Source organism: Mytilus californianus, unplaced genomic scaffold (assembly GCF_021869535.1).
Source record: "Mytilus californianus isolate M0D057914Y unplaced genomic scaffold, xbMytCali1.0.p SCAF_18, whole genome shotgun sequence".
NCBI classification, from domain to species: domain Eukaryota; kingdom Metazoa; phylum Mollusca; class Bivalvia; order Mytilida; family Mytilidae; genus Mytilus; species Mytilus californianus.
The window spans coordinates 10525731-10542090 of NW_026262666.1; the positions used below are offsets into that span (position 1 = coordinate 10525731).

At 33.0% G+C, this 16360-nt stretch overlaps 1 protein-coding gene across 4 annotated transcripts in view; it reads right to left on the bottom strand.

Moving 5' to 3' along the window:
• LOC127726700 (uncharacterized) overlaps positions 1 to 16360 on the bottom strand; it is a 220615-nt gene that overhangs the window by 153356 nt on the left and 50899 nt on the right. For 2 of the 4 annotated variants that reach the window (XM_052234154.1, XM_052234153.1), the window contains exon 1: positions 6240 to 6753. The exons of the other annotated variants lie outside the window; for them this stretch is intronic. In XM_052234154.1, the coding sequence (XP_052090114.1) occupies positions 6240 to 6729 (490 nt within the window). In that variant the 5' untranslated portion in view covers positions 6730 to 6753. Of the gene's footprint in view, positions 1 to 6239; positions 6754 to 16360 lie in introns of those variants that run through there. 4 annotated transcript variants of the gene reach the window in all.

A 16360-nucleotide genomic window follows, 5' to 3' on the forward strand; every position in this document is an offset into this window, starting at 1 on the left:
CACAAGTGAGACATTCACATGACGAAAAAAAGGCTATACAGTTTTTTAGCAGTCACTAAACGATGAAAATGAGGTCAAGGACAATGAGTATATGACAGACGGGAACTTTGTAACACAATGGATCTCTATATACAAAGTATGAATCATCCGATTCATCTACCCTCTGAAATATAAAGATATACAAATAGTTTACGGTGTTGCCGCCGACACCATCAGATTGTATGCTGTATGCCTCGCATTCTGCGACTTGCTTCGAATGCGATTTAAAAAAGAACAACTGAAATTAGCTCTCTTACCTAAACCTGGTCGGTGGGCTTTCTACTAAACAGTAGATAATGAAACGTAAAAGCTACTGCTAGCTTCGGCAATTTTTTTTATGTCGTTTCAATCTGATTAAAATTCTGATCTTTGTTATCTCGTGTGCTCGTATATATAAGCTCATATGAGGATATCGAAATCAGAGATCTATATTTTAATTAGATTGATGTTGTTTACAACCCTCTTTTTTTAGATAGTCTTTAACTTCATGTCAATTGTAGGCCAATTTATGCTCAATAAGGCATATAAGTGTGTAAGATGTAGTGATTAACCTGTTTCTAATTGTCATTTTGTTTTCATATATACTTTAACAGAAACCCTCCCCCTTTTTAACCGTTTGCAGTCTTTTTTATTTCTATAAAGCAAAGATATACTCAGACCTGCTTATTAAATCCATTCTGCGTTAATATTACACCAGTTTTGGAACTAAGTACAATTTTATGTGCTTCCAAACTCACCAAAATAAAATTGGATATTTACCGAGAAAATCATTACGAACACCTATCAACAGACGGAAAAATAACATTTTGGGAGGGCAACTTATAAATGTTAATATCTAAAAAACATCTCTAGAGATCATTTGTATCGAATCTTATGTAAAAGTTCCGAATTTGGAAATTTTAATAGGTCAAGGTCACTGTTATTTAACAGATGAATGAAAATTGTAAATGTGCACCCTATAAGTACAAATGTAAATCTCGAACCATATTTGGCAACATAAATATCAAATTAGTCCTAAATATAGAAACTATATATGGCATGGTATTGGTTGCAAAAATTTGATATTTTTCATTTAAATGCAATATTTTTTATTTAATTGGTATATTTCTTCATTTAAATGCAATATTTTTTTATTTGAATGGTATATTTTTTCATTTAAATGCAATATTTTTTATTCAGATGGTATAATTTTTCATTCAAATGGTATAATTTTTCATTGAAATGGTATAATTTTCGTTCAAATGCAATATTTTTTTTTCAATTGGTATACAATGTCATTTGAATGCAATATTTTTTATTCAATTGGCATAGTAGTTTTTTTTATTTATATACAATAATTGCATTATGGGAAATTATTTGACGTCATAAGGTCAAATTTGCGTTTGTGATTGGTCGGTAATTGTTTGGATTTCTCCTCTTTCTTTCTAAACTTGAGTGACCAAGAATTAAAAAACGCGTCAGAATATCGCCCCTCTAACTAAATTTTGCGTTCGTGCGAGTTCGTGCACTGGTTGTTAATGCCAATAATGGCCAGGACGAGCAAAAAATGCGAGTGACAAGTAATAATAATTAATTTGACACACAACTTGTTCATGGATAGAAACAGATGCCTGCGTGCATGGCAAAAACACCGTGCCTCCAATGAAAACCTTTTCTGAAGAAACTCTCCTACAGTCTACACATTGAAATAAAAAAAAATACATAGCTAGCCCCCCCCCCCCCCCCCCCCTCCCCCTTCTAAGTCCAGATACATGTAATCATGACGTTCTTTAGTGCTATATCATTTTTTACTTTTCTTGATCCTAGAGACGTTGCAGGAAGGCACACATGAAAAAAGAATAAAAAGCATCCATGACGTTACAATTATATGGACTAAGCCCCCTCTTTTTTACTACATGTAGAAAAAAACCACCTAATTACGACAGCAGAACCAGAAACCCACAAGTAGAGACATAAGCTGTTATACTCCGGAACTAATTCTTTAATAAAGACAATTCAGGATAAATTGGAACCAGTTACTAACCCATGTTACAACAATTAATAGTCCTATGACATAGGACTTCACTATATGAGGCGTGAACTTCATATTTAATACAGTAACTATCTATAATATGTGCTCTCATGTCTTATGCTGCAAATCATTTTACATTTAGGATTCTTTGCTGAGCTTTTTTTTACTGTTCTCGTCTCCGAATCCCTTAAATTGATTTTTTTTTCAAGCCCCACAGTAGTTCAATAATTACTATATGTCTTTGCATAAATAAGTATGCAGGGCATATTTCAAAACATATTTTATCTTCAGGACTTTTAAATGATTTACTTTTCAATACTGCATTGGGAAGGGGGGTATACAAGTTTATTTTGTGACACATTATATAATATAATTAGGTATCCAACAAATTATATGATTGTACGTTTAGCTATTATCTAGACCCGTACATATTTGTATAAAGTGTATATATGCGAGTATTGGCAGTAATGGTTATGGTGTGTGTGTGAGGGTAGGGGTTTCAGATCAAAGATCGTTTCTATAATTCTATATCTTTTAGTTTTAACCATTTCACTCTATTCTTTATCCTTTGATCTCTATTATATTTGTTCTAAACATGCGTGACATATTTGCCACTGGACATAAGGCAACCAAAAGTCAATCAACGTATTCTGTATATTTCATCATTTCTTTATTATGTTATCTATTTTTTGCACATTAGGGACGACATCAAAAGTTCAATGTAGGATAAAAAAAACTTAATTCATATAGTTTTTTTCACTGACCCCCTACCCCCCCCCTCTTAACTTAATTTGGGAAAAATTGATTGACCAATAAGGATATATATAAAATCGATGTTAATTAAACAAAACTTGCAGCAATTTTGACCCCCCCCCCCCCCCCCCCAAAAAAAAAAAAACTATTTGAATTAAGTTTTTTATCCTTCATTGATTTTCTGATGTCGTCCCTTATCCTCTCTATGTAAACCCAATTCATGTCCTGATAGATGGTGACTCATGCATAGCATCATATGTGGTAATTAAAACAAGAAACATATTCATATTATAATAATTAATGTATGCTAGGACTTATAGATAGATGTCATTAGTCCCAGGTCATGTAATAAAGTAGGTCTTATAAAAATACAATAGCATTTTAATTTTGATGTTTATATATATGTTTATATATTTAATAATGCCATTTTTTGGGAAAAAAGGGTATGGGTAAGGCGTTTTTAAAACATATCAATGGTGCGCGTTTTTTTTTTTTGTTCTTCGGAAGTGAGCCAGAAGAAGTCCAAGAAGTCCATTTCTAGTTTTTTTTATGCATTGGGAAGACCTTCTGGCTCTCTTCCACCTCTTCTTTTTTGATAGGTTGACGGCAGAGGCACATAACAAACATGGCGTCGTTTAGTCTAAATGAAATTAATAAATTTATGAATGCAGATATATTAGAATGTGAGCTGTTTTATAAACGTTTTTATGGTATGACAGCTTTAGTAGGACATCCCTGTAGGACGATAAACTGGATAAATATAAGAACTACACGGACAATAACAGTTAAGGGACGATTATTTGATATTCTAGGGAAGGGATTTTGATTGATTGGTGTGTAACGCTACTTTCAACACTATTTGGCTATTCCGTGGTGGTCAGTTTAAATTTATAGATGAAGGATGGGGAAGGGAAGAGAGGGCATTATTATTCATTTCAATCTGTCGCTAATCATGCCTATTTTTCAGCTCTTACCAGGCAACCATATTCATATATGAAATCCTTCTGTCCCCCACCCCAACAAATAAATAAATATCAAATGGGTTTCCTCTTATTTAACACAAGTTTAAATTGATTGATTGTTTGTTGCTAATTTTAACGCCCAGTGAAAATTATTTCATGCTTGTTCAGGAAAACACGAGTTTAGAAGTCACGTATATAATATAAAATTGAAGAGATGGAATATGATTGCTAATAAGGCAACTATCCACCGGAGTTCAAATATGAAGTGGATGTAAGCAATTATAGATGAGATAAGATAAGATAAGAAAAATTTATTTTAAGTCGGGTTACATGAAATACTACAAACATATGCTCTGTAGAGCTTTTCGCCGTCATGTAGACAAATGCTTTTTTTGTAGACAACCGTAAGGCCTTCAACAATGACAAAAACCTGATACTGTAAAGTCGTCTATAAAAGGCCCGACATGAAAAGTGTGAACAATTGAAACGAAAAAACTAACAGCCTAATTATACATAACAAAACAATTTACAAAATATCAAATATGAGTCGAGACAGGAACCAACGACAACCACTAAACTACAGGCTCCATCCCTGGGACAGGCAAATAAAGAATATGGCAGGGTGGATATAAAAACGAAGAAATCAACAGCTATAAGTCACCGTACGGCCTTCGACAATAAGCAAAGCCTACACTGCATAGTCAGCTATAAAAGGCCCCGAAATAAAAAATTTAAAACAATTCAATCGAGAAAACTTACGGCCGAATTAATGTACAAAAAAATGAACGAAATACAAATATGTATAACAAAGCAACAAACTGCAACCACTGAATTACAGGCTCCTGACTTGGGACAAGCACATACATACAGAATGTGGCGGGATTAAACATGTTAGCGGGATCCCAATCCTCCCCTAATCTGGGACAGCGGTGTAACAGTACAACAACATGTTTGTGAGCAACCCACCCCGAAGCTGGGAAAGTGGTGTAACAGTACAATAAAATAACAACCTGCACAAATCAGTAAATTAACTCAAAAGATCGGTACGAGACACACAAAAAACCTAACATTAAGACAATAGACACAAAGCACCGACATAAGAGTATTTGCAATTACTGGAAGTTTGCTCAAACCTAATTACAACTGGTACTGAAATAAATCTTGTTCTCCCAGACTGAGTTATCAATCAGTACACAACGCGCGGCAAAGGATTTATTAAAAAAAGAAAATAGTCTGAGAAACGTCTGGTTTACGTTGTATATAGATATAAGAAGATGTGGTATGAGTGCCGATGAGACAACTCTCAATCCAAGTCATAATTTGTAAATGTAAACCATTAAAGGTCAACGTACGGTCTTCAACACGGAGCCTTGGTTCAAACCTAACAGCAAGCTATAAAGGGCCCCCAAAATATTAGTAGTGTAAAACCATTCAAACGGGAAAACCAACGGTGTCTGATCTATTTAAAAAAAACGATATACTTGCTTATAAATCCATATACAATGAAGCGGTTTTTGAAAAGTGGACCGAACGTTTTGACCATCGAAATTTTGCAATAGAAATACTAGTTATGACCACAAGATTTTAACAGCCAGTGCAGGACTCGCACGAACGTTAGATTTAGTTAGAGGGGCGATATTCTGACGCGTTTTTTAATTCTTGGTCACCCATGTTTAGAAAGAAAGGGGAGAAATCCAAACAATTTCCGACCAATCACAAACGTTGTTGCAAATTTGATCTTATGACGTCAAAGAATTCCCATAATGCAATTATTGCATATAAATAAAAAAACTACTATACCAATTGAATAAAAAATATTGCATTCAAATGACATTTTATACCAATTGAATAAAAAATATTGCATTTGAACGAAAATTATACCATTTGAATGAAAAATTATATCATTTGAATGAAAAATCATACCATTTGAATGAAAAATTATACCATCTGAATAAAAAATATTGCATTTAAATGAAAAAATATACCATTCAAATAAAAAAATATTGCATTTAAATGAAGAAATATTTCATTTAAATGAAAAATATCAAATTTTTGCAACCAATACCATGCCATAACGATAGTTATAATCCTTTGAATTATTTTAATTTATTTTTCTATAAACGCATATATGTAGGGGCGACCAGCTGTCTAAACGTGACTCTGCGTTTTCCCTGAAATTTGAGTTTTGACCTTTGACCCAAATTTACATCAATATTTCGACGAGGCTTGTTCTCCTCTTTCCAATGATATAAAATACAGCCGTGTGTGATTCCGTTAACCCAAATCGATCTAATTCGTTGACTGGGCACCCTACTAAAACACTTATACGTTAATATCATACTTCATCCAACAAACCTAAAATGTCCATGGAAGGCGTATGCACAAAAACGTAGTCGCTATTCAAATATTTACCACAAGATAATAAATTGTCTATATATTTTCGTTATAATTATGTCTTCTTTTTACAGTTATACCTGGGGCTTTGATCGCTGCTAAAAATTGTGGAAACCACAGGTGTATGTCTTCTCTGGCGTCAATCCATGTAAAGAATTCTAAATCTTCTGGAATTTCACAATCCTCCCTTTTAACAGGAATAAGTATATGTTTGTGTTCGCTGAGAGACATATGTAGGGAATAATGAACTTCAATTTTACAATACAAACTTTCGTTGTATTCTTTTGAAAATACAAGCACCGTTTTAACGGAACGTTTAATGTATTCTTTAATGTTTTGAATAATTTCTTTTCCAGGGAGAAAATCAAGTTCGTGGTCACAGCATTTAAATCCTCTGCTTTCTAATTCCATTATAACATTTCTCGTCCATTTCCGATCTTCCTCGGTATTTCTGTATGAGAAAAACACATGGTAGTCCTTTCCCTCCGGTAGAGGTGGTCTCTCTGGAAGAGGTGGAGGTCGTTGTTGATAACAGGTAATCCCAGAAGAAGCTGTGCTTCCATACTCCATTTTACAACACTAATCAAGGAAAACATAATAAAATATTTGCAACACCATATTCTGTGTGTCGCTTTGGTATCGAATAAAAAACAAATTAGTCGTTGAAAATGTATATTAAGGCAGTATAAATAAAAATGATAGATTTATTTGTACTTGGACAAAAATGGAATTTATTTCAAACTATCGTGATACACATGTATCAAAATTTTGTTTTTGGCAATGCGTAATTTTACTATAACAACTTGAATTGCCAAAGACAAAATTCTAGTATTATACTATTTAAACAAATATCATAAAAAGTAGTATACAATGTTTTTTCCACCGAGAACGTTATCAACCTACATGCATTTGCAAAATTATCATATTTTGTAAGGAATATACCAAAAAAAAAAAGACCGTAAGGTAAACTGGTAACAAGAAATAAATATAAGTGAGATAATATTGACTTTTGTTTCTATAACATATCAAAAGGGAGATGGTACTTTGGCAGCTCATAGTGACTAAATATGAAATAACACCTCATGTACGAAAAATTGTGACCAGAGTTTTCAGATACCCAGCCACATCTTGATTATCTGTACGTGTATTTCAAATGAAACTGTTTTGAAATGTACCGAGCATCAACATTTGGAATCTGACGGGAAAACCTTTCGGAAGCAAATTCAGAAGATAAGATGTTTTAATATTGTCCTATCAGAATCATGGATTGCTCTTGCGGATATTTTGTTTGTCTAATTGGAACAAAATGAGAATCTCATTGAATTTTTAATACATCATTCAAGTGTTCATTGGATGGATATTTTTTGCTAGTCTATATTCGTTGCTTTAATTTTAGCTGTTCTGTTTAGTACACTTGACTAATTTGCTTAATTGGTTTAGTTCAAAATGATATAGATAAGTAGCACAGTTACGAAAAGGAGCAGGGTAATATTCGTGTTACTTTGCAACAATTGTTTTCATATTTGAACTTCTTTTGTTTTAAACAGTTATATGGTTATGTGATAACAAGACATCATGATTAAAAATAATAATTACATTTTAATACATGTGTATTTAAAAAGTATTTGCTTATAACAGGAATCAGTTTTGACATTTTTATATAGTAATTATGTGATTGCAAACTTTAAAATTGTGTTCAATTATGTCATTTCAAGGTATATTTTCTAGATTAGGGATCAATGTTTGGACATGGAGGTTGCAGTTCCCAGTAACAGTCAAATTCACGCCCATCGACCCACCGTCCTAGATCTACCTATTGTATTAACCTGAATATGCATGAAATATCTGCAACTGAACGTTATATGCAACACGCAATCAATCAACACTTCGGGCATGCTCCCTATTTTACGTCTTATCAAACATCATACCAACATAATGTTCCATTTGAATTTCAAATCTCTTTATATATGTGCCACACTCTTTTTTAGGGAAATTAAAAGTACGGGTAGCAGTTAGGAACTGCTTCAAATGAAATATCGTGTTGGTTAAAACAAGGACATGGGAATAAAAGTTAAAAAAAAAAAAAACTCAAATGATAATAGGAATTTTATGAAATTTTTATCGTACAACCTGCCATAAAGAAGTACTTATACATAAACATGCACAAAGCTATTTTGACGATTACCGTTAACATAAAATAAAGATTATATGGTTCCAAATATATACGATTTTTTACTTTTATACACCATCAGCTTATTAAAAGTCAGTGTATGTATATTTTATATAAATGCCACTTAAACATTTTAACCTATAAAATATATCTACTATATACTTACATAACATCCGTATTCTTTGGTAATCTCCTATATATATCATGTATATAATATTATATTTATGTATATATTTTTGAATTTCCGGAAATGAATGTGTAGGTGAATATTACAAAGAAAACGAAAGTTAAAGGAAACAATATTCCAAATATGTCATATAATAAAACTAATAAAAATCAAATTGCATAACATTACTACACCATACACCAATAGAGTATTTATGACGGAAAAATCAAGTCAATGGTTAGATAAGTGCAAGTAGTCATACACATTACAAATAAAATACATATTCTTCAGGGGCGGATTTAGAATTTTTGAAAGGTGGTGCGTAATTTCAGAAAATGGAATAAATACTGTCGAGCAGATGGAGGCGAAAATTATTTGAGACAATTGTATGCTAAACTCCAACATGTCCAAGGCAAATTCAAAAGGGGGAAGTCCTTAAAACCCGACAAAACCAAACGTTAGACTACATCAACCAATGAAATGAATACAAAACAACTGTCATAATCCTGACTTGGTACAGGCTTTTTCCGATGACAATGGTGAGTTAAACGTAGTCTCGATCATCCAGCCGCTTTATTTTTCAAAGTATATTTATATATGCGTCTGGGTAATCGAGACTTGGTTAAACGTGTTGTTATGACTAGATAAACCCCCGCTTGTATGACAGTTGTTTATAGTTCTGTTATATTGACAAAATTGGGAGAGAAACCCGAACAGACATAATTGGTTAATGTGACAATAATTGGGATATATTATTATACTACTACATAATATAGAAGTTTCAGACGATTCCGTAAATTTGATGCGCCGAGGCTTTCCAAAATTTATATTTTATTTCCGTATAATATGCAACATCTATAACTGTACGTGCTCTCCGTGACAACGGCAACCACACAAAGAAAACCCGAACAAAATGCTTGATTTAAATCGTAGTTTCATGACTATTGCATAAAAAGGAATTATAAGATTTAACTGTTTTTCTTTCACTTCTGTATGGTACTTTATCAAAACCAGGATATACATTTTCTGAATCCGCCTGGACCACCCTATAGAACATAAAAATGTTCTGTATAGATAGTATGTTCGGTGACGTTAAAAATATTCATTAAAAAAGACAAACATAATTACAAAAGAGGCATTTAAGTGTTCTTATCAACTGTTTTATGTAGGCTTTCAGCTTTGTTTTTTCTATTGACAGAGAAATTAGATTTTATGTATCTATCATATATTGACAAAAAAATAAGTGAATTTTTTTTCTATGTAAAAGCTAACATAAATAATTCAAGCACTCCAGTGATCGACTTTGCTACTCGCGAAGACCTGGGCCCGTATGCATAAAACCACTTAAGTTAAGAAATCCAATCGTAATACTAATTTATCGTAGGATATGTAGAAAAACCCGTCCGTTCGGAACAAATCTTAACTTAAGTAGCTTTATGCATACGGGCCCTGAACACTTTATAGAGTAAAAACGCGTCACGGATCAAGGATTTTGATAAGGATTTCTGGATGAGAGGGACCAATCAGCGGGTAGCACAATGTTTCGAGATAGGTATACATGTATCCCGAGATAATTCCGAATAATTACATTACATGAATGTTTCATTATAAAACGTTATTTTGTTTGGCTATAACAGCAATCTCGCGTCATTCTGAAATTAACCTTCATTTCAAAATGAAATGTAACATTCATGATGACACGAGCTTCCACAATAAAGTGCACAGGTAAATAAAAGAAAAACTTGATAGAAATCGTGTTTTCATGATCCTAACAAAAAATGTAATTATAAGTATTGAATGCTTCTTTTAGTAATTTTATAGGGTTGTAAAAGCGTTGACCGTGCGCACATTTTTAGAAGGAAGCGCTTCCGCGCTTCATACAAAATGTACTTCGGTCAACGCTTTTACACCCCAATAAATTTACAAAAAGAAACATTCAATTCTTAAATAATTAATGATCGAGGTATAAACTTTTATTATACTTCATGTCAAAATGCCAGATTTTGATTGGTTAATACGAGGGAGACAATTTACTTAATTATACTTCACGTAAAAATGCAATATTTTGAATGGCTTATATAAGGGTGTTAATTTACTCTATTCTATGGTAAATACTCTATTACCCTTCACGGAGACGCTTGATGTATATGGAAGTTTTTAACGACCTTGACTGGCTATACAGCACTTGCACGGTCGGTTAAGAGACGCTTGATCAAGTGTGCGCTTTATTAAATACGACTCTATCCTATGGCAAATACTCTATTATCCTTCACGGAGACGCTTGATCAAGTGTGCGCTTTATTAAATACGGATGGTTGTTATGTACAAGACGTCATAGTTTATTACTTTGAATTTGAAATTTAATCAACAGTAATAACAGAACATTCAGTATGATAAATTAAATAACACATATCTGAGAGGGTGATAGAGCAGATTGTTACCCCTCGAAAAGACATTGTCAACCTTGGCTTCGCCTCAGTTGACAATGTTTTCTCGGGGTAACAATCTGCTCTATCATCCTCTCAGCTATGTGTTATTTATATACTATCCCACGGCAAATACTCTATTACCCTTCACGGAGACGCTTGCTCAAGTATGCGCTTTAATAGATACGGATGATTGTTATGTACAAGACGACATAATTTATTATTTTGAATTTGAAATTTAATAGACAGTAATAACAGAACATTCAGTATAATAAATTAAATAACACAGATCTGAGAGGGTGATAGAGCAGATTGTTACCCCTCGAATATACATTGTCAACCTTGGCTTCGCCTCAGTTGACAATGTTTTCTCGGGGTAACAATCCGCTCTATCATCCTCTCAGCTATGTGTTATTCATATAATGGTTCTCATACGTAAATCATATAAGTTCGACAATAATATGAACAAACCCAATGATGAATCTAAAACAAAATACATTTAAGAATAATAGTGAAAATACTATCAAAATAAACATGAGCAAAGATATAAAGGAGTATGGCAATAAATATCATCTCTTGATCTAAACAGAAAACTCCTATTATATATTCAAACACATACAAACGAAAAAATATAAACAAGAATATTATTTGACATCTTGATGCATTAAAACTTATATTTTTTCCGTATGCGGTGACTTTAGAGACCGCAACAATAAGTGCGAAGGGAAAACCGTGATAAAAGAATGTAAACAAACGTGCAATGGAAGGTAAATAGTAATAACGGATTCTTAAAGAACAAATTAAATACACCAAATCATTTAACAGCTGTTAAGGAAAAGTTAGATTGACAAATGGCAACACATGGTAACTAAAAGAAAAAAAATGGCTCTATCAATTCATTTATTTTTCACGTAATCCACGTGCTCTGTGTTGATTGTTTATCAATGTCATGATCCGGTGAACCTCGGTAACAAACTCGAAAGTTTATTAGCTTGCGATCAACAATCGCTGAATGGAATATTATTTGTCGATAATACGTTATAGATTCGTAATAGATATGTAAAAAAAAAACGTGCATACAGGACTTAGTTTAGTATATTATATACATCCATTGGTTAAAATAATTTCAATAACATTATAATTACAAGAAACTCGTTTCCTACGACTTTACACAGTCTATGTAACTGAGAACAGGGGGTACTTGAGGTAATTTGTTGTTTGTTGTGTTGTATGTTTAATATTATGTTTGTTGTTTTAATTGTAATTGATGCCTTTGACTCTCTTATGGGTTTATTTTATTAATTGACGATATATTTCATTGACAAGTTCCAAAGGCGCGAATGTTGCCGTCTTAAAACAGCGGAATGTAACGACTGAATCATTCGGGTCCTAATTAGAGACATTTACTCTTTGAATGATTCTAAAGGGGAGTGTTTGTGTTCTTGGATTTTGGGGGGCCCTTTTCTTTATCTTTGAAAAATAAAGATTATTTTGTAGAATGCTCATGAAAATTATTTTACTATTAAATTTATCTGTAATTATATAATTTCTTCATTCTGCACATCGTCCAAGTCTGTAATCTGTATTTTTATAACGTAATTATTTATTTTCCATAGTTATTTTTCATATTTTTGCTTCCCATTCATCTCTTTTCTTTATATTTGTTTATTTTTTCTCTATTCATGAATGTTTTGGGCTATTTTTCTATATTCTGTATCCTTTCCATACCCTCATAAAGGAATACATATATGTACACAATGCATTCATAAGTGTAATCTCTGAATAGTAAATAGTAATAAGCAAACTAAATTCGATTTTGACGGGTAGATTGTTGAAGGAACCAGTATAGGATTAAATAGTTAACTTTACTTTTTGGCCTTTTATAATTATATGTAAAAATAAGAAGATGTGGTATGATTGCCAATGAGACAACTCTCCACAAGAGACCAAATAACACAGAAATTAACAACTATAGGTCACCGTACGGCCTTCAACAATAAGTAAAACCCATACCGCATAATCATATATAAAAGGCCTCGAAATGACAAATGTAAAACAATTCAAATGAGAAAACCAACGGCCTGATTTATGTACAAAATAATGAACGAAAAACAAATATGATATACAGCAACAAACGACAACCATTGACTTACAGGCTCCTTACTTGGGACAGGCACATACAGAATGTGGCGGGGTTAAACAAGTTTGAAAGGGCCAACCCTCCCCCTAACCTGGGACAGTGGTGTAACAGTACAACAAAAGAACAAACTATAAGTATCAGTTGAAAAGGGCTTAACTCATCAGATAGATACAAAGCAGAAATACATCTTACAAAGAGTGGACGTGGCAGGGTACTTATACATCCCCACAACAAAAAAACTAAGTACAGATCTGAGAGTACTCGCAGTGATTGACAGCTAGTTCAAAGCCAATAACAACTAATAAAAAAAATCATGCATCTAAGACTAAAATATCAATCATTACACACATAATGCATACCTAGAGGCTCTCAAGAGCCTGTGTCGCTCACCTGATCTACTGTGGTTTAGGAAATCATGTAACATAAGGTTAAAATCATATATACACCCTAATGATGATTGAGGCCAAGTTTGGTTTAATTTGGCCCAGTAGTTAAATTAAAAGCAGAAGAAATTTGAAAAAATTTACAAAAATTACCAATAAATTGCAGAAAATAACTTTAAAGGACAATAACTCCAATAAGATGTCAATTGCCAATTTTGGTCGTGTTTGACTTATTTGTAGATCTTTCTTTGCTTGATGTTTTTGCTGTTTACAGTTTATTTCAATCTATAATGATATTCAAGATAATTAACAAAACAATCTATAATGATATTCAAGATAATTAACAAAAAATAAAAAAATTCCTTTCCTCCGCTCCAAAATTTATTTCACCCAGGGCCTGTATAATGCTGACAATGCCTTTAAATGTTCTTTATATGGAACACCCTTCATAAAAAATTTAGCCAGGGGTTCCCCTGACCCCGACTAACCCGCTGGATCTGAGGGGCATTCACCCAATATAAGTATGCTGAAAGAAAAGATATAATAATGGTTTATAGAAAAAGTAACACAGAATAATTCTGAAAATGAATGGAACACATCAAGGAGAAATTATCAGCACCCCCCCCACCCCCCCCCCCAAACTGAAAAAATTGCACCCCTTATCATTATTTAAATTAGTTTTCAAGTTGTGACCAATTTGAAATTGGTTTTTTTACATTTTTCCCATAGACTTCTATAGTATTATAAAACCCGTATGTTCTATTTTTACCCCATGGGGACCATGTTGGTTATAGGACAGGATCATCGGATGCATTTTTCAATCAAGATACTCTAATAATAATTGTGGCTAAGTTTGATTCCATTTGGCCAAGTAGATTAAGAGGAGAAGATTTTTGTAAAAGATTAAAAAAATTTACGAAAAATAGTGAAAAATTGACTTTAAAGGGCAATAACTCCTTAAGAGGTCAATTGACAATTTTGATCATGTTGACTTATTTGTAGATCTTACATTTTTGCAGTTTACAGTTTATCTCTATCTATTATAATATTCAAAATAATAACCAAAAACTGCAAAATTTCCTTAAAATTACCAATTCAGGGGCAGCAATCCAACAACGGGTTGTCTGATTCGTCTGGAAATTTAAGGGCAGATAGATCTTGATTTGATAAACATTTTTACCCCATGTCAGATTTGCTCTAAATGCTTGCAGAGATATAAGCCAAAAACTGTATTTTACCCCTATGTTCTATTTTTAGCCATGGCGGCCATCTTGATTGGTGGGCGGGGTCATCGGATACATTTTTTAAACTAGATACCCTAAGGATGATTTAGGCTAAGTTTGCTTTAATTTGGCCCATTGGTTTCAGAGGATAAGATTTTTGTAAAAGTTAACGGACGACGACGGACGACGGACGCCAAGTGATGAGAAAAGCTCACTTGACCCTTTGGGTCAGGTGAGCTAAAAACGAGAACTTCGTGTTTTTTTCTTTTTTCACTTGAAATATATACTGTTCATGATGTAAACAAACATCATTAGTGTTTACTTCCGCTTTTCATATCTATAGGTAAAATATGAAGCAACCTAAGACAGATACTTTTTTTTTTGAAAAATCGATGGAAATTTCACATGTTTCATTTCTCCCGCTATATATACATGGGGCTCCAATTACATGCTCCTAGGTCACCGGTCACATTTAAGAATCGCTTTCTGTCATCAGGTTAATTTTAAGGAAACTATACAGTTCTTAACTGATCTGATTCTCGGTTTTGAACTTTTTAAAAAAATTTAAAGGTCACAACTAAATAAAAATAAAACAGAAGGAATCTGGATTGGTAAACTCAAACATTGTAGAGATAATGTCTTTCAAGGTTTGTCATCCATCTGAAGCGCGCGAAATGAAGAATGTTCGATTAATCCCCCAGTGATGTTAGCCGGTGCTGACCGTTAGTTATCCGACCTCGGTAAATAGGTGCAAATTATGAGATGTTTCATAGCATAACTTTTTTATTATTACATGTAAATTCTCAATTTAATTATACATAAATAAAATACAACGAGAAAACGAAGACCATATTCTTGATTTATCGAGTTACTGACCTTGTGTATATTATAAAAAAAGAAAAAAATGTTCAAGCAAACCTGGGGCCTATAGTTTTCAATAAATAAGCAAAAATATGTGAAAATGTGCAAATTTGGGTATTTTAAGAGAAGCAAAATCTGAAAGTTTTGCCCACAATACTTTATTGTATAGCTCTTAATGATCTGAACAATTTCCAATTTAAACTAAGGCTCTAGCTTTTAGTGTTTCCTATCCTGATTTCCTTGATAGAGGATTGCTGCTCACAAGGAAGCTATTAAACCAAGAGTTCCAAATGGTGAAGTTGAAATCATCCCTTCGTAAATTTTACGGACGCCATCACGAGTTGGTTGACCGTTAAGGAATAACCGTTTTACAGATGATATCGGATATGTTCCTTATGTCGTAACTACAATACCCTTCCCTTTTCACGAATGTGACTTACCGAATTAGACTATTTACCGGATTTGTAATAACATAAGCAACACGACGGGTGCCACATGTGGAGCAGGATCTGCTTACCCTTCCGGAGCACCTGAGATCACCCCCAGTTTTTGGTGGGTATCGTGTTGCTTAGTCTTTAGTTTTCTATGTTTCTATATTTTACCCTCTGCTAGAAATTTGATATATGTATAAGTTTTTGAGTTATTTGCAAAAAAGGTGCAATAACCCCACCCCACCTTAACTATATATCGAGATAGCGATATGATTATATAGAGATAACGAAATAAATATATGGAGAAAACGATATAATTATATCGATATAACGATATAAATATCGAAATAACGATATAAAATTCGAGATAATGATATAATTATATCGAGATAACGAAATAA